The sequence below is a fragment of the Gossypium raimondii genome, chromosome 7 (assembly GCF_025698545.1).
Source record: "Gossypium raimondii isolate GPD5lz chromosome 7, ASM2569854v1, whole genome shotgun sequence".
Lineage (NCBI taxonomy): Eukaryota > Viridiplantae > Streptophyta > Magnoliopsida > Malvales > Malvaceae > Gossypium > Gossypium raimondii.
The window spans coordinates 50,050,884-50,078,288 of NC_068571.1; the positions used below are offsets into that span (position 1 = coordinate 50,050,884).

The 27,405-nt window shown below is 30.8% G+C and overlaps 2 protein-coding genes and 1 long non-coding RNA gene across 3 annotated transcripts; 1 reads left to right on the forward strand and 2 right to left on the reverse strand.

Moving 5' to 3' along the window:
* Positions 1-12,574: 12,574 nt before the first annotated feature.
* LOC128042452 (uncharacterized) lies at positions 12,575-13,194 on the reverse strand. Its single transcript, XR_008197964.1, has 2 exons — positions 13,128-13,194; positions 12,575-12,835 (listed from the first exon to the last, which is right to left on the reverse strand). It is a non-coding gene; the product is annotated as an uncharacterized LOC128042452 (long non-coding RNA).
* A 1,782-nt stretch (positions 13,195-14,976) lies between these two features.
* Positions 14,977-22,525, reverse strand: LOC105773278 (sister chromatid cohesion protein PDS5 homolog C). The gene is made up of 14 exons (XM_012595063.2): positions 22,128-22,525; positions 20,785-20,988; positions 20,500-20,681; positions 20,059-20,185; positions 19,784-19,978; positions 19,386-19,433; positions 18,412-19,227; positions 18,162-18,269; positions 17,806-17,879; positions 16,844-16,895; positions 16,632-16,718; positions 16,508-16,551; positions 16,117-16,188; positions 14,977-16,037 (listed from the first exon to the last, which is right to left on the reverse strand). The coding sequence occupies exons 1-14, from the start codon at positions 22,227-22,229 to the stop codon at positions 15,308-15,310; spliced, it is 2,841 nt and encodes a 946-aa protein (XP_012450517.1). The 5' UTR covers positions 22,230-22,525; the 3' UTR covers positions 14,977-15,307.
* A 2,340-nt stretch (positions 22,526-24,865) lies between these two features.
* LOC105773151 (stromal cell-derived factor 2-like protein) lies at positions 24,866-27,405 on the forward strand. Its single transcript, XM_012594876.2, has 6 exons — positions 24,866-25,251; positions 25,342-25,482; positions 26,142-26,282; positions 26,495-26,544; positions 26,639-26,768; positions 27,081-27,405. The coding sequence occupies exons 1-6, from the start codon at positions 25,135-25,137 to the stop codon at positions 27,162-27,164; spliced, it is 663 nt and encodes a 220-aa protein (XP_012450330.1). The 5' UTR covers positions 24,866-25,134; the 3' UTR covers positions 27,165-27,405.

A 27,405-nucleotide genomic window follows, 5' to 3' on the forward strand; every position in this document is an offset into this window, starting at 1 on the left:
AACTAAATTAAAATATATATCGAAAACATGGGGTTTTAATTATTTATTTATATAAAATCAAATACAACTTTAGTTAAAAAGGATTTTACCATTTACTTTATAAAAATTATGTTTTTTCTAATTATTTTCGATAATTTATAAGTAGTAAATTAATAAGAAATAAACAATTTCTACATTTATTAATAATTAGGCTAATAAATTTTAACTTTTTAATCTTTTTAAATTAGATGAAATTCAAAATTATATCTTTATTTATCTATATTCATATTAAGTAGTTAGTATCAGGAGGCAATAGGAAATTATTAAAATATCATTATATATAAAGGTAATTAATAAATGTGCTTTTATCTTTTTATGTTTTTAATAAAATAATTTTATAATGAGAGTTAAACTTAAGGCACATAATTTTTAAAATTTTGAGTAAATTCTACCATTAGTGATTAAACTATGGGTAAATTTTTTTATTTGGTCACTTAATTAAAAAAGTTATAATTTAGTCATTGAACTATTCGAAAGTTTTCTTTTAAGTTAATAATCTATTTTAAAAAATTTATTAAAGTCACTGGGCTAATTAGTTTTTTTTAAAAGGAAGTTCCATCCACAAGCTCCAATCGACGAGTAGAATATACCTTAGATCCATTGACGATCAGTGTCGGAGATCAGAGAAAAGAATTGTTTGAATTTTGATTCACAGATTCATGACATCTAAAGATGTTTCATGAAAAAAATTAAATTGTAGAAAAGAAGGGAAAAAAATAACTTCCAATTGGTGCAAAAGTACAAATAAAGAAAATTATATAGCATAAATTTTAACAATTCAGTGATTAAAATAAAAATTTTGAATACTTTTTACGACTAAATTACGTTTTTAATTATATGACTAGAATAAAATTTACTAATGATTTACTATATAATTTGTCCTAAAATTTTAAATTTAACTATCACAAATAAATCTCACTTAATTTTAATATCAAAGCTTATAAATATATTTTATACACATATTTTTTTCATCCATATCTTCTGGATAAAAGAAAAGGAAGGTTCATTAAGATTTTGTTGTTGTTGTTGTTAACTATTATGTGGTTATTATTATCATGATTTGATGGCGCCTTTGGGGGGAAGACAAAGGTACACGAAGCTTTCGTTTGCAGAAAACAAATGGAGGAAGAGAGAGAGAGAGAGATGTGTGTAGCAAAGCTATTGGATGGTAGAGATTGAGCTAGAGGGTACGCGTCGCAATCGAAGGGCGCCGCATGAGTTGTGGAAACGAATCCTGAGAAGGGGGGAAAGTGAGGGACCAGGGGTACTTTCGTCCGTTTGTGGCTGCTTTGTTGGGTCTATTCTTGGGAATTGGGCTGATTGGACTGCGTCATTTGGGGAGACAAGTCAAGCATACACCGGCTCCCATCACTACTCATTTCTTTTCTGATCACAATGCGTATGTATTCGGGGAAATTAATTATTGTAATTAAGAGATTGAGTATAATAAGATTTAAAATGAATGGTGGTAGTGGATTGAATTTTAGTTCAGGTGTTATTGATATTGTTGGCAGTATAAGAGAATGTGTGTTCCAATTCTCTGAAACGTATTATTCTCTTATTTAAAGATTGGAGATGAGCTATAAGTAATTCTAGACATTATATCAAAAAATAAATACTAAATATCGTAATAATACACTCATATGAAAGGAAGTATATTTATTATTAAAGACATTAGATTAAAACTTGTATAAAATAAAATTTTAATTATATGTCTTCACTTTTATGAAACAATTATCAAAGCTCTCATTAGGCATTCAAGGTTTAAATTGTGTGATCCTCGTCACATATTTGATCTTCTATATTTTCTAAAATCTAACATTTATGAAATTAATATTTTAAAAATTTATGAAATTAATAAATAATTAAAATTTTATTGTAACTATATTTATCTCAAATAATGGTTTTCTAAAAATAATTAAAAATTAATAAAATGATAATAATATATCAAATAATATTTTTATTAATGTTTTATTTAAATGAAAAATGGAAGTTAAATTATAAAGGTTTTTTCCATCTATATCAAAATACATTTTTTATAAAATATTAAAAGTTATTTAATATAATACCTATACATTATTTTATTTAAAATAATTACATAAATTTATTTTTAAAAGAATTTATTAGTAATCAATAAAGTACAAATAATATAATTATAGATGAAACATTATTTTTAAATTTAATTAAACTATTTTAAACATGAAACTTTAAATATAAAATTAGGTTAGAGATAAAAAAAATACAATGAGGTGAATCTTGATGAAAATAAATAAATTATATAAAAACATAAAATATGTGGTGAGCCCTTAGCCCTTGGCCTTTACATTTGAGCATATTATATATACTAATACGCGTGAATATTATAATTTGAAAATATAAAAGTATGTTTACAATAAATAATCAAACTTATTATTTGAAATTAAATAATAATGCATAAAATATGTATGTTATTAAAATTAAAAATTATAATAAATTATTTATCGTGATGTTATCATCGATCTTAAGTTAGTGTCGACTTAACTTGTGACACCAACTCAATCAAATACATTATTAATATATACAAGTACTTGAGGTAATAGAGCATGCATAATAAAATTAAAATGTATAAAAATATTAAAATAAAACCTTAGTTGAATGATATATTAAAAGTTTTACTAATACAATTTGTGTGAGTTCGAATATCACCATATGCCTATTTTTATTATTTTTTAATGAAAATATTAAAATATCATTGAATAATATATCTTATTTTAATTGCAAAAGGACATTCTCGTAAATTTTCTAACCAAGTTGGTGATCCGGTTGAGAATGACATGATCTCCGTCAGGGGTTTTATTAATAGTAGGTATAGATATACATCTGATGAAGGTAATAGAGTGTGCATAATAAAATTAAATGTATAAAAATATCAAAATAAAATTTTAGTTGAGTGGTAAATTAACGTTTTAATAATGTAATTGGTGTAGATTTAAATCCCAACATATGTATATTTTATTCTTTTAAAGTGAAAAGACTTAAATACCCTCAAATAACCTAACTTATTTTAATTATAAAAGGAATTCTTGTAATTTCCCACCAACTCGATTGAAGGTGACACCAATTTAGTAACAAACTTAAATAATAGTGTAGATATACAACTGATAGAGATAATAGTGTATGCATAATAAAATTAAAATGTATAAAAATATGAAAATAAAATTTTAGTTGCGTGATAAATTAAATGTATTACTAATACAATTGGCGTGGGTTTAAATCCCACAATATGCATATTTTATTTGTTATTTTAAGTGAAAAGAGTAAAATACATTGAATAATATAACTTATCTTAATTACAAAAGGGCATTCCCATAATTTTTCCAACCAAGTTGGTAACCTAGTTGAGGTTGACACTAACTCGGTCAATGGTTTTATTAACAATACATATATGAGAGTAATTTTTAATGAATTTTATTGTTAATTTAGAAAATAAATAATGTAAAAATCTTTTATTGTTATAAAATAAAGAGAGATAAAGAGAATAAAGAACAAAAAAATATGAAAGTAATAGAAGATGTACTTTATTGATCAAAATGGGTGATTACAATGCTTTATCAAAGTCTCTATTTATAGGCATAAGAAGTATAAAAGAAGTAAAGATCTAATTCTAATAACTATTAGAATTTAAAGTAAATTAAAACTTTATCTTGATCATAATAGACATCCACTTAATAAGATATTCATAACACTCCCCCTTGGATGTCCATTGGTAGATAATGTGCCTCATTAAAACCTTATTAGGAAAAACCCTGTGGGATAAAAATCTAATGAAAGAAAAAGAGTACAAAATCTATAATACGCATAATATGCGACCTCATTAAAAACCTTACTAAGAAAACCCAATGGGACAAAACCTCGGTTAAGGGAAAAAGAGTGCAATGCGTATTTACTCCCCCTCATGAAAACATCACATATTTTCTCATATTCTACGTATTCAATCTTGAATACTAGTTTTTCAAATGACTATTTGAATGTATTTTCTAAGCATTTATATTACCATTCTTTTAAAAGTAATGAGTGAGAGAAATTTGGGAAAATATATTTTGATATCTTCGGAGATTCAACAATAATTATAATAAGCTTTAATCATGATTCTTTTATAAAAACACAAATAGTTATTTTGGATCATTTTATGATCCTTCTTCAACTATTATTCACTAAGTCAAATTTACCACATATGTTCAAATTATTTCAATTCATATAAATGAACAATTTCTCGAGAACTTCAATATTCTTCTAGCATCCTAAATCTTTCAAGGATTTTAATATAAACTTTCTTGTATAGTGATTCATAAAAGGTTATAACAATAACCATTAGAAGCAAGTTAAATCTTTTATGAATTGTCAATTTAATAATATATCTAAAGGTTATTACATCCACCACAACAAAATATTATATCTTTTCATAATCAATGCTATGACTTAGCAAAAAAACTTCATATTTTTATTTCGCTTTTGCAAAACTACTTCAATTGCACCCTCGCTAGCTTTATACCTTTAGATATTTGGACTACTGGTCTAAAAACTCCACGAATTTAATTGTACTTGAGTTGCGTCTTTCTATTTTAATCAATTTATTTCATATATATTTCTCAATAGATTTAATCATGATCCTCCTTTTATTTCATTATTTCAATAATAATATTGCATGCAAAATCATTGTCGACTACTTTTATTATTCAGTTCCATATTTTCTTGAATTGACATAACTTATCGAGATCTCTTATTTTTCATTATTTTAAAATTTAATATCGTACACGAATCTCTTCGGAGTTTTACTTATTAGTTATGTCTTATGTCTCTTCTAGAGTATCGGCCTCCACTATATGACCTTCTAAAAGAATTTTCATCTTTAGAATCGATCAATCTATTATTTATTCTAACTTATTGTCCTCTGGGGCTTTGATTCAAATTAAAATATTAGATGGTATATAACACTTAGTTATTCTCGTTAAGTTTATAAATACATCTAACAATTAACTTATAATGAGTTATCCTTATTGAACTTCGGTTCAAATTACTCTCCCCTAACTCATTACAAGTTATTATTTCTCCCTCCCTAATAACGGGAAAACTATCAAATCAAAATTGTAATCTTAAATCATGTCATAATTGAATCTCGAATACATTTAAAACATATAATAACATAAAGAAACTTGTAATTAATATATATTCCCAACTTTCTTTGAAGATTCATTCATCTTTGTGCGTTATGGTGGAGCAATTGGAGCATATACGCACATACAAAAATTCAAAGATTAACTATTGATCAAAAATAATTTGTAATGGGGAGTATTTATAACTTATTGGCTTGATGCATACAACACGAAAATCAACATTGTAACACCCTTAACCCATATCCATCGCTGAAACAGGGTTACAGAGCATTACCGAAGTTTACAGTTCAAATACAGTTAATTTATATAATTTACTATTCATATCAGAATTCAATCACATTCAATCATATTGTCCCTTATATGGGTCATTGAGGCCCAAACTATGTATTAGAAATAAGTCGGGACTAAACCGAAAACTCAAAAAATTCGTAAAATAATAAAATTTTCCTAGGTGCAGGGGACACACGCACGTGTGGCTAGGCCATGTGACGCGCCCATGTCTCAGGCTATGTGGATATTCAAAATAGCGCACACGGTCGTGTCACAACCCGTGTGCATACCCGTGCAACTCTTTGACTTGGGTCACACGGCCAAGCCACACACTCGTGTGCTAGGTCGTGTGAACATGAAAATTTGCATTAAATAGGTGCAGGGGTCACACGGTCAAGCCACACACCAGTGTGCCAGGCCGTATGATCAATTTTGAGCATTCTGTTTTGAAATTTTTAAGATGGAGGAGACACACGGCCAAAACACAAGCCCATGTGCTAGGCCGTGTGTCACACACGGCTGAGACACACGCCCGTGTCTTTGCCCGTGTGGACAAAATAAGGTCATTCCTAGCCATATTTCTCACCCAAACTTGTCTTCCACCTACAAAAACATTTTAACATATTTATAACCAATACAAGACATTCAAACCAAACCAATATCAAGTCTTAAACTTAGCATTTTATCACACAACCAAGTATATAAACTTACCTTGTTGGCCGATTTATTATATGCATATTCAATTTACATTTCATTTCCATTCATTCACTCACATATATATCTAGTTGATGAGGCCACATACACATACATATATATTTATATAATTATACTAACACAAACTATTCCAATGGCTAATCATAACAAAACATTTACATGCCAATATTGACCTATACATGCTATTATAACCAAAGTTGATTTACTAAATATACCGAGATGAGTCGATGGATAGTGTGATGATATCTCCGCCAAGCTTCCAAATCAACGAGCTTCTGAATTACTATAGAACAGAGTAAAATAAAACAGAATAAGCATTTAATGCTTAGTAAGTTCGTATAATAGAATATTAACTTACCATTTAATTTACATTTAAAATAAGCAAATAAACATGCTCAAACCAATTTGGCCAATTGACTAAATACATATCCTTATCAAGTTTGTTAGTCATGTAATTCACATAAATACCAAGAAACATGAATGAGCTCATCAATATTCAATATCCACATACAAGTATTCATCGCTTCAAGTGTCCATGAACATGTACATATCATATATTTGTATTTCAAGTATTTCTCATAATAATTTATCTTGAATTCATATCATCCCATATCGAAACTTTACCCGTTAAATTATTTAAAATATCGATGAATACAAGAGTAGTACACATGAAGTGTACAAAGTTGTAAACCGTCAGTTCATATTCAGAAATGTTCATACGAGCACATAAACGGGAAGCTTTCTCTCAAGCCATATAACGGGAAGCTCATGTGAGCCATGTAACGGGAAGCTTATCTGGGCTGTATAATAGGAAGCTCATAAGAGATATATTCCGGAAGCTCCGAATAGCCATATATCGGGAAGTTCAAGCGAGCTATACTGGGAAAATCCGGAGAGCCATTAATCAGGAAGCTCACAAAGAGCCTTTAATCGGGAAGCTCATAAAGAGCCATATATCGAGACGGTAATAGGAGCTGCTGTGTGTCCACAACACATGCAGAATCACAACCGATCGGAATGCTCCGAAGAGCTATTAACGGGAAGCTCCCAGGAACCATATAACGGGAAGCTCGAGATGGATAATAACAGGACGCTCTTTCGAGCTGTGGCGTGTACGCAACATATGCAGGACCACAACCAATTCGGGAACCTTGTATCCATCGAATCTCATTTATCCAAACTGGACTTATTATTTATCGAACATTATCATATATGTGATTAATTTCATACATATGACATTTATAAAATTCACATATACAACATTAAATTAAAACATATAAATATACACAATTTAGTTATACGAACTTACCTCGACTTCATTAAATCTCAACTTTGGCTAGTGAGTTTCTAATAATCAAACAATCAACATATGAGAATTCATTTAAATTAAAGAATATTCGGTTCTTTAATGAATGTTCATATAAATTCTTAATTAATTTTCACATCATATATGATCCAGGATGGTCTAACTGGTCATGCCAAGTAGTAAATGCATTTGTATCAATAAACTTCGGTTTACTTTAACATGTGTTTCAATTATACTAAATTATAACAAATTAATAATTTTACTATTATTCTTTTTACTTTGTATCCACATATAAGTGCTATTGTGACATTATATGCAATATTCTTGGTAATATGTCGAATCTTCAAATATCTAAAAAAATTTGCAACTTCAGTGCATCCAACCATAAAAAGCTTTAGATAAAATTATCATATTTTATTACTCATAAATAGATCTTTCACAGTTAAATATTTTGCCAACCCCTTAATGGGAATGATGACAAAAGAAGATCATAATAAAATAAATATAAATTAATAACCCAATCCTCTCTTTTCATCCTTCCAAAATATATATTTATAGCAATGGTGATTCATATGAAATATAATATTTTCTTCATTCACAATCTCAATATAAGATCCATTATAAATATCTTTTAAAATCAATGGATTAATCATCACAAGATAATAATACATTAACTCTTTTAGAGCTTTCGACTAATTTTGTACTACCAAATATTGGAATAATATTGGTTTATATATATATATATATTTGCATTCACTTGGGAATGCAATAGATTTACTAAGACGAACTTATAAACGTCCCAATATATTTTTTATTTTATAATCACCATCATAAAACATGCGTGAATTTTAAATCAAAATCTATCTATTCATGTTGTCATGATTAGTTTTCAAACACATCCTCAATTATAACAACAATCATGATCTCTATATTTTCATTTTTCATAATTGTTATGTCTTGCTACATTCACTTGAGGGAATGAAGCAAAACTAGTGAAAGAATTTCATAGTTTTCATTATTAACTTTTATTTTGCTTAGCCACTAGAAAGTATGAGATCAATCAAAATACTATTAAAGTCATTTTCACAATATTTATACTGCAAGAGCACATTAGATATTTCAATCATACCTTGAGAAATACATGAGTATCTCATGTTATTTATATATATAGTTTTAATGTAAAACACGTGAAGGTTTTATTCAACATATATCTTCTTGATCTGCAAAATAATATTATATTTTACAAAATTTTGCATCACAAGGAGCTAAAATATAAGCTCTTAAAGAGCTTTTTACAATTTGATGCAATATTAGCTCTTTAGGAGCATATAATCATTTTATTGTATAACCTTAATGAATGTATAATTTATTTTAAATAAAATTTTATTTATTCATATAAAAATAAAATGAATAGGTATAAATAAAACATATATTAAACGTAACAAATAATAAATTCATGTCACTAATAAATCATTGTGGTTAGATAATATATATTATATATTATACCACAACAAAATACAAAATATTATAATGTCAAATTAAAATAACTTTACAACTATAAAAGTTTAAATATAAAGGAACCACGTTTTAAGACAAATTTATTATTAATTATGCTCTATTATTTTTTCAATACATATTTTTCAGCACTTATTTTGCCAGTTTATCAATTGAAAAAAATAAGCGTTGAAAAAAAGTATTGAAAAATTAAACATTAGATTGAAGTTATAAAATATTTTTATTATTTTACTTAAAATTAAATTACAAGTATAATTAGATTGTTTGATAAATGATAATATAATCTTAAATAAATAAAATTAAAAAAATAACTGAATTTATTCTCTGATAAATAGGCCTCTATCTACTTATTATTTTCTATATTTTTGAAAAAATTCTCTTAAAATTAAGTTGTTAAAATATTAATTTTCAATCAATTGAATTTTTTAACTCTTTTTCACTTAATTAAAAATGATAATATTTTACCCTTCCTTAAAATATTGTATATTAAAATGGTTTTAAATAATAGTTTAATTTTGAAAAAACATTTAAATTTTCAAGTTGTTTTTGAATAAAAATTTTAAAATAATTTATTTTCTTTTACAAAATACTCAATCTATAGAATGAAAAAAATAAAGCGATAGAGACGTTTAGTTGATTTATCATTTTAACTAAAACTAAATAAATTTATGTTAAAAAATACTCGCAAATAATTATTATATTTCATATTTTAATATGTTTTATTTTCTCATTTTATACTTTTGTTTATAGTCTTGTACTCACAATTTGAGTTCATAATTTTCCTTAATTAATATGAATATCTTAGTAATTAATATTTTATAATATTATCAAATTAGAATCTGATTTATTTATAAGACCCAACTCAATCGATATTTTATTTAGGGTTGGTATTTGATATATCGATTTTTGAATTTCACAAGTAACATTTAAAAAACATCATGTTTCTCTTTTATAAAAAAATATTTATTTTTTAATATTTTACTATACTTCAATAAGAGATCTTACATGTAACTTTTAAGAGTTGTAAATATTATTCAAATTGTTTGTTAAATTTAAGTTCATTGCAATATCATTTTTGTTATACGGTTATTGATTGATTTTTTTAATTTTAAAATATTATATCAATGAATTTAATAATATTAACCATATTTGAAAATTTAAATCTAAAAAATAAAGAAAATGAAAACATAAAAATAATATAAAGACTTAAAAAGTATATTTTTATCTTTAAATATTTCCTTTATAATTTAGTCCAAAAAATAATGAACTATTCATGAACGGCCTAGTACGGGCTGAGGTTAGTACAACCGTCAGGGTAGACCAATCATATTGATTGCCTTCCGAGGGCATATCTGTCTTATCCTTTAAATCCCAACATCCGCCACCTTTGATCTGCTATTTGATGCTTCGGGAGGTCTTTTAGTTAGGGCTATCATTGGGTCTTTCACTTTCGCACTCTTTTTTACCTCACATTATAATATTTAATCTCAATTATAATTTTAAAGAAAACGACCGGACAATGATTAATTGTTAAAGGATAAAATTCAGCTTAGGCTTCAATACGGTTTTAGAGGGCGGGGACCGTCTGGGCCCTCCCTTTTCTTTCAATCCCTACTTTATCTTTATTTACATACATCTCATTCCTCACATCATCTATATTTTTTAATGTATTTTCATTTCTAAAATTCAATTAATTTTTTGTGATATAAAAGAAAATGAACGGTCATCAAAAGTGTCCGATAATTAAGAAATATTAAAAACTGAAAAGATGCAGTAGTTAACAGTGTAAAATATGATATATAGAAATTAAGGTAAGGAAGACTGGAAAGGACTTTAATCATTTTAAAATAATAAATTATATTATTTATGGGAAGTAGAGGCCACGCTCTTAAAGGGCCGAATGTCCCACATTGATCTAACAATGAAACACTAACTTCAAAGTTGGCATCCATCATGGACCACTCATTATTCCAAGCCCAACCCTTGCCACCAATTCTATATATATTTATGGACTGCACCCCAACTTCTCATGCATTCATTCATCGATATGTGTGTTTTAAGTAGAGTTAGTTATTAATGTATCATTTATATCATATGATATGATTAGATTCCATCGACACACTACAAAATTACTGCATTTCTTTATGTGGGAAAATGGATCACTATTATCAACTATCATATTGGTAATGTTACCTCTATTTTTAAAAATTATCAAATTCTCATTTCGAGAATTTATTAGAATATTTTAAAAATAAAATTCTAACTAAATTAAGTCAATTCACATGATTTCTTTTAAAATCTATATTTTATTTCTGAAACTTTTACTTAATTCATGTTGAATTTTATTTTTAGACTTGATACTTAAATTTGGAAGCCATTGCATGCACCTTGATACTTATGGTAGAATACCGTTAGAATATGATGACATGACAACGATATTTAATAAAAAGCCTTATATTATATACAAAATTTATTAAAAATATTTTAGGTCCAAGTATTCTTAGAATTTTTTTCTTTTTACTTTTTTTGAAATTTTTCATATTTTAGAAAAATTCCCATGTTTTTTTTTAAGATTTTCTATGTTTTCTAAAATTTTTATAGTTTTTTTTAAAATCTCATTTTCTAAATAATTTCCCATCTTCAAAAAAGTTTCTTTCATCTTTAATAAAGCTATCGATTTTGCTTCATTAACTGACTCAGATTTGAGGATGAATATACAGATCTAACTACTAATACACCAAAATACGTTCATACCTTCAAGGAATTGAGTCGGATCAGGTAAAACATGCATAAAACGCTAAATCAAGTATAACACATAAAGCGTTGAATCTCCCACCAATCAAATGGACCATATAGTATGCTAATTATCCTCGTAACTCTATCCAAACTGTTAATAGGGCAATATTTTTTTTTATCAATAATTCATCAAAACATATTATAACTGAATGACTTAACATTATCATCATCTCAAGTATATAAAAATATGTATATCCTGACATATCACAATCAAGATCGAGTAGTTACATATATACATGCTTCGCATCATATTATAACACAAATACTGCTACGATATTATACCCAACACATATAGATGTATTAAACAAATATCAAACTGTTGTCAATTTAAATAACATCACTTTATCACAAAGTAGACACTTATGTACACATCTAGACATAATCCAATCCAATCCAATCCAATCAAATAATTGAGCTTATATGTACCTCTAAACATGCTACCGTCAATGTTAGTAAAATAAACACAGTAATATAAAATATTGATTTAAATTAAAAGATCGAACCAGAACAATATAGATAGATATATATATATATATATATATATTTAAATCTATTGTTTCCAACACAATGTCGTTTAATTATAACATGCCACCGATTAATTTATAAATTGAAGACAAATTATGAGAGATATGCACATAAATTTGATAAGATGTTAATTCTCAATTACAGCTTTCCACTCGTAGGCCTAGTTTAAAAATGTTTCTCAAAAGTGTTTTTGAAAAAAAAAGAAAAACAAAAACACTCTTGGGAAGAAGCTAATTTCCAGATTCTGAAAAAAGTGTTTTGAGAAGCATTCTGAAACTAGTCCGTAATATAAAAGATTAATATTTTGCTATTTACTCCCTGTGCTTCATTTAATTCTATATATATATGTTTAATTATTCATATCAACAACAATTATAAATTACAATCAAAGCAATAGTTAACATTAATAAATCCACAAGCTAAAATATTTAATTATTTTTATGTGATTGGAAACAAAACATGTTAGCACAAACCGAGGTCTCAATCTGTCCACGACTCTGGCTTTTCCCTTGTCCCTCTGTATATAGACATTGTCTTTTATAACGAAAAAACTATCATAAAAACATAACAACTATACGAAAAATGCATTTAATGAATTAGGTCCTTCAAAACCCAATATTCGACACACTTGTATCTCACAATCTACCCAACTATCAATATCTTATCATCTTCCGTCACTAATCTACCATGCATTAGATCATTAAAACTTAGGTCAACTTCAACAATTCTATAATATAAAAATTGGGCTTCAATCATCCAATACCTTAAACTAAATATTCATTAAAAACCAAGTGGAAAACCACACTTACCTCAAATAATTGAAAACGGCAAATGGAGGAAAACACTAGATTTTCTTCCTTCCTTCCTTCCTTGCTGGTTTGACTAAGAAGAGAGGAGGAGATGAAAGCGTTGCCCCCACTAAATATATGAATTTTAACTAATTAAATTACTCAATGGCCATGATCATTTTCGCAAAAAGTTCAGTGGCAATCAACGGCCTGAATCATGCTAACCCACTAAGTCAGATTTAATTGCCATTTAAGGCCTCCACCATTTCTTCAATTAAATCACACTCATGACAATATTTCGTGATTCAGTCCCTTTACTATAATTAATAATCGATCTAATTTAAGTCTGCTTAATAATCAGACCCTACAATTCCATATTCAACACATCATGATTCGGTTCTAATTTTCGGTTAATTCGGTTTAATAAATTTAACCCTAAAACTGAATTTTTTTGCCACCATTAAAAATAGGGTCCTTCCATTAAATTTATCAAATTAAAAGAAAAACTCCATTTTAATTAAAATATAATAATTTATTGTAATAAAATATTGAGTACGTACGGTATTCTAACATACAATATAACTGTGGAATTAAACAAAAGTAGTAAACATGGTAGATCGTTGTTGGATGATTCAATATATTAATCAAAATAAAATCAATCCTAATGATTACTCATATTTATGAGTTGGAGTAGGGTATGAAAGGCATGTAAGCAATATATACAAATTAACTTTCATTCTCCTTATCTGGAACTGTGTTAAAAAATCTTACAACCCTACATACAAAATTTTTAAACTTAGAACCGCATATTTAACATTTTCTTTTGTTTATTTAAGCTTCCACGGAATAATTTATATTATGATGATCTTAAAACCAGGGTTTTAAGCATTATTAAAATTTTGTCACATCATCAAATTTTAAAGGCATGAAATTATTATTATACACCCATCTATATTCAACCTACTCTCCAACATAAGTAATTAAAATAAAAAATCAAATAACATAGAAACTTTAAAATTTACACAATTCTAAATGTATAATATCAAACAGAAAACAATTTAAAATGGAAAAATGAAAAAAAATCACTGTCTAGAAACTAATTTTTTTAAAAATGGTTGCGCAAGAATAAAAATATTATTCTGGAAAAATTGATTAAAAATTATAAATAAGAAAATATGTTTGTTTATAATTCAAAAATGAATTATTTTAAGTAATTTAATTCAAGTTAAATTAAGTTGGAGAATATAGTAGATATAGATGAGTGTATAATAATACTTTGTTATCTTTAAAATTTAATGATGTGTCACTATTTTATTGGTGCCAAAAAACTATACTTTTTAGTATGATCATGATATAAATTATTCCTATATAATATTATTAATCATTTGTGTAAAAATTTAAATTTTAAAATAACATATAATTTTGTTAGAACACTGAAAAATAAGCCCAATAAAGACAAAATGGGTCTTCTAAACCCATGGATCTATATATGGGTTATCTACAAAGGATCAAAGGCCACCTGAGGGCCTGAAACAAGCCCAAACTGAGCTCTCCTTAGTGTGGACACTCGTGTTCACATTACAAAGCTGCAACTCAAAATAGCTGCTGCTGAAAGCTTCTAAATAAACAATCGTCACCTCTGTAGAAGAGCACACGCCTAAGACACTCTCCTGAAAGATAAGATCAACCCTCGAATGGTTTGATCCGAGCACCTATCCATCTCCCGGGCAAGCAGACTTTTAGATTATAAATATGACACGCACAACCCAGTGAAGGTCTTTGTCCCTTTTTATTGGGCTATTGGATTTGGGTGACATGCAAGCTATAACAATTAAGTAAAATATGCACGCCATGATCCAATCACTTGGGATAGAAAAAAGGTAATCAACATCACTGCTTTAACAAAGGTTCTACATTAATCCATCTAAGCAGCTCTGTAATCAAAAGACAAAACAAAGGCTAACCCAATCTATCCTGATGCTGCACCTTAAATAACAGGAATTTCTTTTACCCAACCGAAAAAAAAAAAAAACACTTTGACCCCTACAAAACACTAGTAACTGTGAATAATTGCTAGCCACAAGCCTAAGCATATGTCAATACTAAATGCATGGCTAGCTGCACTGTGGACATTTAAAAAGGCTGCAATGAAAACTAGGATTCAGATAAGTTCGACATTGGACAAGAACCAGCTTGGCTGGCTATGACAATTCAGGTGAAGTGGCTTTCGGCTCATCTCGCAGCTTTTTTGCAGGCTTGGGATCATTTCCCTGTCCCTTAGATGAACTTGGGGTTTTCCGCTTTGCAGTTTCCACAACCTCAGCTGAATCAGGTGAGCTCTCTTTTAAGCTCTCACCTTCTTTCACCTTTGATGAACCAGATTTCAACTTACCATTACCATTGTTGTCTGGTTTACCATCAGTTTTGAGAGGCTTGTCCTTAGGATTGGAGGAAACTTTGGGGGCTTCCTGCTTGGACTCGGTTGTCTTCAAAGTGTCTTGTTTTGACAAGGAAGCTTTTGGCTTAACATTGTCATCATTCTTGGATTTGGTAGACTTGGGTGTGTCACCAGTGTCCCCATTTTTGGATTTGTTGCCTACTTTTGAAGTGACATCCTCCTCGGATTTGGTAGACTTGGGTGTGTCACCAGTGTCCTCATTTTTGGATTTGTTGCCTATTTTTGAAGCGACATCATCCTTGGATTTGGTAGACTTGGGTGTATCACCAGTGTCCTCATTTTTGGATTTGTTGCCTACTTTTGAAGCGCCATCAACTGATCTACTACCACTTTTAGGGGTATGCTGCTTGGCTTTGGTAACATTTTCTGATTTAGCCACACTCTTGGAGCTATCCTCTTTACCATCTTCCTTCATTTTGCGACCAGACTTTGTGACAGCACCCTTGGATTTTCCAGATGAAGCACCTCCACCCCTGGGACATCCAATTCTGAGATATTCAGAAATCAATAATGAATTGTAGCAAAGGCTTTCATTTGAAAGAATTCAATAACCTTTTTGGCAAAGCATCCATCTTAGCTTTCTTGCTTGGCTGATCAACTGCTTTTGCTTTCTTCTTTTGAGATCTGTTAATGGAAATGAAAACAAGTAAAAAAAGAAGACAAGCCCAGCCAAGATATTGTGGACTGGAATAGACCAGGAAACGAGCAAAGAAAATGCAAAGCTAGTACCAAATATAATAATCCCTAAACCTGGAGTAAAACACTAGGATTCACATAGAATTAGGACTGCTAAAGAACGGAAGATGTATCACAACTTAAAGTGCACAAAAGCACCAAGCAGAGTTTCATCATGCAAGGCCAAAATACATAACAGCAACACCTAGAACCATGATTGTGGGTCAATTAACTTTAGCTTTAAAGAATCACAATAGGAGCCACCTACATTTCGGATAAACCATCAGGACTTGGATGATCTGCCCCATCTTCCTGTTTCAACAAAGTATTAGCAACCTAGAACATGAATCAAATAAAAGGTAGTTATATATATAAATTAGGAAACTCCCCACCTTATCTGACGCAGTCTCATCATAGATCACTGCCCACTTCTCTCTCCTAAGATTCAAAATTTCTTCATCACCATCATCATAGCACACCTACAAAAAAAGGAAATGAATTCTAATACATTCTAGGATGGACAGTTAGAGGCAAAACCTCAGATGATACATGCAGGAAAAAGGAAAACATAACAGGAAACTTGTATCTTAATTGAAGTGTCAACCTTGTGCTTCCTTTTAATAGGATCAAATGAATGAATAACACCTTCATAGAATCTGCAAAAGAATAACACCCATAAGGGGAGAAAGTCTGATAAATATATACATTTACATGATTAAGTTCCTTCACCAAAGCCAGTCAAGGCAAAGGTCTAATAAATCTGAATAGAAATATGACTTGATTAAGAAGTAATTAATTCCAGGGAAAAGTACAAGGCGACAAGTAACAAATAAATAACCACGTGGAACTTAAGACATCATCTTTCAGAATAACCAAGTAATTTACCCTTTCAGGTGCATGTTATTTACTCTTGCTACTAAGGATCCTACTTAAAACAATTGGCGATAACAGAAGAGGCCCAGATTAACTACAAGACAATAAAAAGCCAATCCTCAATAATTATGTGGGGTAACACCATTTAACACTCCCTTAACGTGTCACTTTGAGATCAGTTGGGAACTTCAATACCATGTTAAGCATTCGGCCTAAAACCAATTAGTAGTAAGTAGAGAAGCCCAACTTGAATATAAGACAACACGGAACCCAATCCTTAATTGATGTGGAAGTCCAAATAAGCAAATAAGAATGTTATCATATTCTAGCTTCCCTGTTACCTTGTTCTTTGAATTTTTTTGGAGATCTGCTTTCAATAGTTTGCTGCATAAGATTAGGAAACCTGTAGTTAACCTTGAATCACAGACAACCACTGCTGGTTGTCTATGCCAATTTTTTGTTGTTTCATCATAAGAGCGGTTTTATCATCTTCATATTCTAACCTTTTTTTAACACACTCAATCTTACATTCGCAGACACCACATATTTGAAAGAGAACACTTTCCATAAGTCATTTTATTTTTCTTGGAGCAAATATATGTCGGGTGTGTGAGAACATGGCAATAAAGGTTATAAACTGCTATGTAATAGACATTCACATATTAACATGCATACAGAAATATATATACTTACTCACGGTCTTTGGGCCACCAGACCTTCACCTTCAAACCAACCAGATTCTCATCATATTCTAGGGTACCAGATGCCTGACAAAGAATCAATAACTAATATAAATCAACTGTTTTCACACGAAGGATATGCAAGATCACTGCTTCAACTATGTCCAGATTGCAGCTTGTATGGGCAGAGTCAAACAAAACGATTACAGTACTTCATATAGAATTATTTAGCCTCTATTCCAATAATGTGTGATAAAAGACATTAGTTATGATTGCAAGAAACAACAAAAGAAAATATAGAAGTTAGCAAATGAAAAATAAAACTAGAAGACAAATACAACTTCAACAGTCTTGTACCTACAAACTTACTTTGTCTTTACTTGCGGTATGCTTTCTCTTGTAATTTGTCTTGGGGGTCTCATCCATCTGAGAATCATGTTTATTTGGCTTCACTGCCTTTGGAGAACCAACCATTTCCTAAATAAAAATAAGACGGCAATAATTCCCTTGATTGAAGTATCCAGAACAGCTAAAATGTAAAATAGTAAATAATAAAGGTTCAAATAAGCAACTTCAATAGAATAGCTAATTTACAAGTTAAAAGACAGAAAGCAAGCACCTCATCATCATTCCTGGTCGAGATTTTTGTTCCATCCTCAGGAATAACTTTCCCCTGAGCTTGCCTTTTCTTATCCCCAAGTTTCCTTGAAAAGGACTTCAGTGATTTTGCCTCTGAAGCAGTGCCACTTTCTTTCTTAGTTTTATCTACATCAGCTGGAGCACTAACCTCAGAAACTGCAAAAGAAACCTTTTTCCCCAGTCGTTTACTTGTTTTTGCTTTTGAATCACTTGCCACTTCAGATGATTTCTTGGAGACATCTTCAACAGGAGTGATCTCCTTACTCAAGCAGTCTTTCCTTTTGGGCAAAGCAGCCTTTTTCAAATGGCTCTCATCATGTACAGTCCCACTTGGTGTTGGGAAAGCAACATCATTGGATTCATCCTCAGTTGCTTTTGTTAGGGAAGGCTGAACATCCGTCTCTCTTTTAGTTTTGGGTGGATGAGCATCATCCTTGCTGTCATCTTTATAGTCAGTTAAGGTCTCAACTTCCCTCCCACCAACATGAGTGCTGTCAGAAGGTTTCGCTGATTTTGAATGGAATTTCCTCCCTTTTCCCTTGGTGCTTTGCTCTAGCTTAGAATCTAAATTGACCACTTTCTCACCTTCCAATTCATCAGGTTCAGCAAGAGCTGATGTATTGGCATTCTCCGACTTATTGGCAAGGTGGTCTTCCTCTTGCTTCTTTAAGTAAGCCAGTGAGCTGTTTTCATCAGTTTGAACAATGCCATTGCTAACAACTGATTTGGGAGACTTTTCATTTGCAAGATCAACTTGTTCAGTTAAATCTGATTCTTTAGGAATCTCTTTATCCTCCTGTATAAAATTTGAGCATTCCTAAATAACTGTTTGAAGTATCAAATTCTAACAACAACAGTCAAATACAATAAAAATAAGGAAGCACTTGAATCCACACACGCGCGCGCACTCATGGGACACTGAAAAATGACAATAAATATAAGAAAGGAACATGCCTGGACTGCATTGTCCAAAGGTGCCTCTGCTGGTTTGCTCTTATCATCCTACAGAAATTAATCCAAAAGGAAAAAAAAAATTAAGGTGACTAATTCAACTCTATGCTCACCAAATAAGACATAATACATATTAGTAAGGTCCCAGAACAAGACAAAAACTATTGAAGGATGTCTTGAACAAAAGATTTGAAAAAGTAGACACAAAAAAGGATCAACAACAGAGTATCATACAAAAATTAAATAAACAACCTCTAAACCTTATATAATCAAGTAGCACCTAATCTATCTGCAAACAATGTAGAGCTGAAATACATACAGAACCCAAGAAAAAAGACTACAATTGCCCTCAAACAAAAAGAATTTATGAAAATTTATTCAGACGCAAAGGAGATAATTACCACAGATTTGTTGGTGGCCGCATCATTCTGTGCCACAGCACTGGGTGCCACTTGGCATATAGAAGCTACTACACTACTATAATCTTCAAAAGAGTTGCCTGAGTTCTCTACAGCTTGCGTTAGGTAAGGTCTCAGCTTTGATGCACAGTTTTCAAGCACACTCTTTCCCAACCTCCGAGCAATGGGAAGAACTTCCTGAGAGGAAATAGATGCCTTACGTGAACTAAACAAGATTGCAGAAGAGAACAGGTAGTAAGTGACTCATAGTAACAGACCTCATTATCTCTCTTTACACTAGCTAAGATTGGGGAGAGCAGCTCTATAGATATGTCTTCACTTTCTTCCAACACAAGGGTCATAATTGTCACCATTGATGCAAAGACAGTATGAGCATGATAATCTCTTAAAAGCCAAAAAAGAAGAACCACAAGGAAAACAAACGTTCAGAATGTATGCAGAGAATAGCATACTAGACCACCTTTTTATTCTCTTTTACAATAGCAATCTAATCTAGTAAAGTAGCGCTGCAGAAGGATGAATATAATAACAGCATGACAACATTTTTTTATATTTGATAATGCAATAATCTTCCCACAACTGAAAACTTATAAATCACACAGAACTCAATGAGGTAGGAAATAATGGCCAAATATTTATGCATATGAACAAATGTGAACAAGAGAATGCATCTCTACAATCAGGGCCTTGGTTTGCACCTTATCCCGTTAAGGAAACGCTGGAACATCTCAATGATTAAAGCATTGCATTCAAGATCCAACATCACCACACACGATCGGACTTTGGCAACAGTTTCAAGAATTGAGGTCCTCTTAATATATGAGCGGTTGGACTTGTCAGACAAATTTTTGAACGATGATACAATCAGTTGAAAGACCTCCTGCATACACATTAAGAAGAACCAGTACTTCCAGTGCAGAAAATGGGTTTTAAAATGATCATGGAATCTGCAAGAGCATAAAGAAACAATTAACTCAAAGTACCTTCATTTGGTTATCATGATAAGGAGCATCCGGTGCAGTTATCCTTGTTATCTCACTGATGCAAGCAGCAACTGCAACTTTGACATCATCATCAGGATGTCTGAAAAGCTGCTCTGCAATCAATGCTTTAAGTGAAGCAGAGAGTGCATTTTGCATTGATTGGCTTGGTGATTGTTCCACCCTTGAAAGAAAACTCTCAACTTGCTATGTTTACAGAGGATACAAAAGTGCAAACAATCACCATCAATGTAAAATGTAAAAATACAAGCATAAGGCACAACCCAAGGAATACTAACGTGCCTAAAAATTCAGACAATCAATTGATTATCCCAGATTCATTAGAAACTGCTCAAAAACTACCTATACAGAATAAGATTCTACAAAAGAAACAGACCTAAAACATAATACAGCCAACTGCAAGGGTACACGATTCCCTTAAATGCAGCTCACACGATTCCCTTCAGGAGGAATCAAGACTGTTACACCACAACTCCCTTCAGAAGGAATCAAGACAAAAAATCTCACGCACGTGTAGATAGATGCTCACTTAAATGCAAATCATGTGATTCCATTTAGGAGGAATCAAGATCGTTTCGCCGCAATTTCCTTTAGGAGGAATCAAAACCGTTACACCGCATATGGACAGAAAAAGACTAGCACGCGTGTAGATAGACACTCACTTAAATGCAGCTCATGCGATCCCCCTTAGGAGGAATCAAGATCGTTATACAGCAATTCCCTTTAGGAGGAATCAAGACCGTTACACCACATATATATACACAAATACGCGCGCACGCGCTTAAATTTGAAAAACCGTTAAGTACCACTAGCGCGAAATTTTAAATTTGAAAGAAATTTAGAACTTCAAATCATTTCAGCCACATATCTGCTACTGCATAGGATTTGCAGTCAAATACGTGCAACATTCTAGCACTGAAACCATAGTAGAGCAAAATGACTACACATCAGATATTTGGCAAATTCATAGCATATCTTTAAAAAACAGATTGAAAATTGGCAATAGTTAAGAGTGGTTAATGGTACCTACAGACAGAGGCAGAACAGAAAAATAGTTAGCAAATACTTTTAAACTTATTCAAGATTACAACAGTAACGGCAGAAGCATAATTCAACATAAAATACAGAACCAAAAACAAAAAAAGACAAACCCTTTAGGACAAACGAAAACGTAGATCACGATGAGGCCAATGCAGCTTACTTTACTTTCAGAAAACCAATATTCAGTCACCAAAAAAACAAAATGAAACCACATGCATAACATAAAACCAAAAGAACGAAACGGAACTAAGTGAGAAAGATTAAAATAAGATACTAGGGCTCACATCGAGGAGAGTGATGAGCTCATCAACTGAGGAGGGAGGTTCAAGGAGCTTGTTTCCAGCATCCATTAACAGCAGCTCCAACTCTTTATCAGATGGCGCCATAGCTTTTTTCACTTTATATACCTAAACATACAGAAACAGATACTTTTAAAATCTTTGTCTAAAGACTCGATTTCACACCATTGAAAACCTTTTAACTCAAAAACACAACAGATAAATTCAGCTAGAGAGAAAGGAGGATTTTCTCTAGAGAAAGTTAGGGTTTTTGGTTGTTTGAAAGCGAAGAGATACAGTGATGAGTAAGGTTTATGTGTGTGTATATCTCTGTGTGTTTGTGTTTGTGTTTGTGTTTGTGTTTTTGTGGGTGAAAAAAAACTTTTGCAGAGAAAGTACTGTCAGAATAAATGAATATTTTATACTTTATAAAAATTTAGTTTTTTTATTTATTTACCTTACTTCCTTATGTCGGATTTTTTTGTGCAACTGTTTTTGGGCTTTTAAAGGACAATCCTGATTCCTGATAGCTTATGCTCGGATTCCGCCTTGCTTTATAAATTGGAGTTAAATTACAGTTTCAAATCCACCCTTGGATTTTCAGGAGTGGGGACCACAAAGATTACCTGGGCCGTTGGATTTTCTTTGCATTTTAGGAAATAAAAGGCTTATTTGGTAATGAATAACGCTCCACAATACAACTAAACAATTTTACATCCTATACCATTATTTAAACCACCCCCCTCCAACAACCCCCAAAACACAAAACTTCGCATTTTTTTTCTATATTTTGTACTATAATTGTATGTAAACCAAATAGTAACGCTTCACAATAATAACTTTGGATTTTTATACTATATATAGATTATGTTTTACTTGTAATTAAATTAATATTAAAAATACTAATGTAATGATAAAATATATTATACTTTTAAAGAAAAACATACGTTCAAATCTTTAAGATAACATCATTTAAAAAAGTAACAACGAATTTTAAATATGGACATACATAATATAAAAATAATAATTATTAAAAACAATTTATTTTTATTAAAAATTCATCTGTAAAATATATTTTCTTTTGTTTATAGTTTTCATCCTCCTGTAGGTGTTTTATAATGTTATATATACTCCATACTCCATAGGCATTGCCTTGATAAATTCAAAAATAAATAGATATATGATAGCTGGACAATAAATGATTTCATATTGTTACAAGAGCATATAAGGTGTTAATGCAGGTTACACATTTCAATTGCAACTTAACTTGCATTCAAAGTACCGTCTAATTTATCATATATATGTTGGCATCTTTTTACCGACTCTTTAATACATTTCTTTGAGGATTTTAAAACAACTAATTAAATTGAAACATGAAAAAGATCAAGTCAAGTAAAGACTTTTTAAAAATTTCAATGTGATCGATTTTCTTTAGTTGAAGAGATTATTTTTTAATAATACCGTATTTAGAATGTCTTTGTTATTTGATTCCATATCGAAGCCCCGCTCGAGCTAAATTAAAGGAAATTAAAGTCCATATTTATTGAAGCTTACAAACATTTTTAGACATACAGTTAATTGATGCTTTAAGAACCGTATATTCGATTTGAGGGGATTTTGATTGCATTGGAAGTTTGAACAAACTTTGATTATTGCTTGGCTCGATTCTTCTACATCAAGTTTTTACTACTGGTTTGTTTGGACAGCATAGAGTAATTCAATGACAAACATGTTTGGCTGACACAGTGTAATTATAACGTAATTATTTATGTTATGTTTGGTAGTATAAATTGTAATTATATAGTTATATCTTTTATATATTTAAAAAATACCAATAACTATAAAATTATTAGTACGATGAAAATAATTTCTAAGCAAGTGCCAAAATTGAAATCAAATCATTATATATATTTTGTTAGTATAAAAAGTGGTTAATAATACTAATAATAATAAAAACATCATATGCGCTTTTATCTAATTGTTTTAGTGAATATTTGTTGGGTTTTCCTTTTTCTAATATTTAACCCTTTCATCATCTTTTAAACATTAATTGAGTTCATCACCATTTGAATTTGAATATATATATTTTTATATTATCAAGATTTTCATTTTCCATGTACTATTTGATGTATAAATCATCTCGATTCCACTTATGATTGAAGTTATGAAATAAGCAACATACTAGTACGATCCAACAAATTTTCATGCCACACTAAGAAGATGTTGTTAATACGAGAATTTTTTTTTTAGAATAACAAATGTCTTCTCAATCACATTTCGAAGTCTTGAATATATCAAATTAAAGAGTTTGCAAGCTGTCTGTAGTGCTTGTGTTGGGTTTAAAATAATTAATTACCTTTTTAATTAAAATATCTAAATTTCCATTAACTTTTAATACCTAAATTACCCCTACTCCTAACTTTTAATACCTAAACTATCCCTATTTACTCCAAATAATTCCCAAAAGAATTAGTTTTATATAATACATTAATATACCATTAATCAGCTAAATCTTTAACCCAAGATTGGATTGGATTCAAACCCAAATTCGGCCCAAAGGTTCACTAAAGCGGGTAAATTAAAGAAACAATTTCCCGACTTCAATTAAGTCAATAGTCAACCCTAGTTCCAACCAACGAAATTCATCCACATCACCATTTCTCCATATGTCAACTTCCTATTGGTCCATACAGTGTAACTCCAACGTGTCAAATGTTCTTCATCTTCCCTCTCAAAAAGCCATTTTCCATTTTACCTATTCTTTCCAGGTCTCAAGCCAGATCCATTAAAAATCCTTCAAAATACGAAACCGTTAAAGACTTTCCGTTAGATCTGAAAAAAAGTTCCCTCCACGGTGGCGCCGTCGGGGCCGCAAGCCCTCTCTCGCAGAAAACCACCACCTTCTTCAAGTCCAGGTGCGAGCAGAGAAGATCGAACAGAACCTTCTAGAAAGAGTCCGACGGTTGATTATCCATTTTGGCAACAGAATTGGTTTATCGGATTACTATTCCTGATGGCGATGGGATTCTTAGGTTTCGCTCTCTTCCTCTTCCTATCTCTCGATCTCGATCAAGGTTCCACTTCCTCCGCATCCGCCGCCTCCTCCTCCTCCACCTCCCAAAACGTCGAGGTTTTTAAAATTCTATTTTCACTTATTTCTTTATATAATTAAAAGCATCTCTTGCTTCCTAATTTTATTAAATAAAATGAATGGGAGCAGATTACTTATGGGACGGTTCTAAAGCTAATGCACGAGAAAACGAAATTTAGGCTGCATTCACACGATGTGCCGTACGGTTCTGGAAGTGGACAGCAATCTGTTACCGGCTTTCCTAATGTAGATGATTCCAACAGCTACTGGGTATTCTCTTTCTCTCTATCTCTATTATCAGATGTTTTAGAGTAGTTTCCGAATGTTTCATGTAAGTGGATTTGGATTCAGTTCGGTAGGAATTGCTTGTAATTACACGTATCATTGTGATTAGTGAGTCTATTAAACTGAATAGCTCTTTAATTCTTAGGGAGGTTGAGATTGGTATTACGCTGGTATTTAATTATGATGAATTTAAATTTTTTTTTTATTTGATGCAATTCATGAGATGAACTAGAGTTAGAATTTCTTAATATTGCAAATGTTGAGCGTTGCTTTTGTTGATTGCGATTGGACTTTTGTTGATGATTAATCCAGTGGATCAATGAAATTTCCAAGTTAATAGTCACTTTTGTTTGTTTTGACACAATTAACCCTGTAAATATATTATTTGCGTCTTTCACTTAGAATTCTTATGATATGGTTCAAGCATGAAATTCTTCCATTGTTTTTGCGATTTCTATGTTTATACTGGCTAGTTTTTTTGTTTTGGTTTCTACATTCCTTTTCTTGCTATAGTTTGTGATCACTTGAGAAAGTTAAATTAAAGTTTGGGCTTTTACTACATTTTGCAGTCAACTTCTCTACTAATTGTGTGATAAGAGTATATTTCATCATCATCCCATTTAATTTGTGATTATGCTTTGCAGATTGTTAGGCCTGAACCTGATACATCTGCTAAACAAGGAGACACCATTCCTAGTGGAACAATTATTAGGTTGCAACACATGAGAACTAGAAAATGGCTGCATAGCCATTTGCATGCATCTCCAATATCAGGAAACCTAGAGGTTAGTATCTTTTACATATTTCAACAGCCAGTCTTAACTGGAACTTCTCAAATTTGTCAACTTTTAAGTTAATTTCATTGATGTCTGTAAATGGTGATGTGCCTCTAAATTTGTTAACAGGTAACTAATAACTTTCAAAAGTAAAGCCCATGTTTTCTATTCATTGAATACAAACTTAGTGATATTAACTTCATCATATGGTGTTGGTGTAGGTTAGCTGCTTTGGAGGAGAATCAGAATCAGATACCGGTGATTACTGGAGGTGAGACCCAAAATTTTCCTTTTACCTAATTTATGCGTATCTTTTTCTGGTTTTCTGTTTTGCTGGTATTTCATTATTGGACAATTCTCATCAGGCTCATTATTGAGGGAAGTGGGAAGACTTGGAAGCAAGATCAAAAGATCCGGCTTCAACATGTGGACACTGGTGGTTACCTCCATAGTCATGATAAGAAATATGCCAGAATAGCTGGTGGACAGCAAGAGGTGAGAATGGAAAAATATTCTAATATTAATATAATATGAAGCACAAATACAGGTGCCTTTATGGTCCATCATAAGTATTAAGTAATTCCCTTCTTAAATTCCACTCTAGGAATACATTTTCCTTCCACTCGTATTTTAATTAGTAATATTTGATACTTGCTAGCTCATCAGTGAGTGCAAAAGCTTACTTTTCATCGTTTTTCTAAATTTAAAAACGTGTTTCTGTTAATGAACTGTTAATGGTGAAGGCAGTTGGCCTGTTGGCTTTTGCTAGTTGTTTGTATGTTCAACCATTTCAACATTTTGGTGTAGGTTTGTGGTGTTCGAGAAAAACGTGCCGACAATGTATGGTTGGCTGCAGAAGGTGTGTATCTCCCCATTACCGAAAGTAAGTAGTATATATGTTTAACGGATCACTACTTCAGAAAAGCAGGTACATGGGTTTTTTGGATTTGTAGGTGGTTGGTGCCTGTTTATTTAGTACCTATAACCATCTTATGAAATCAAGTAGTATATTTGCAGGACAATTCTCTGCTAAGTACTTTATAATGCATGCTTATGTAACTTGAGAGTTGAGACTATGTATTCATGAGTTTAATTTTTTCACTAAAAAGCAGCTTTTCCTCATTTTCCTAAA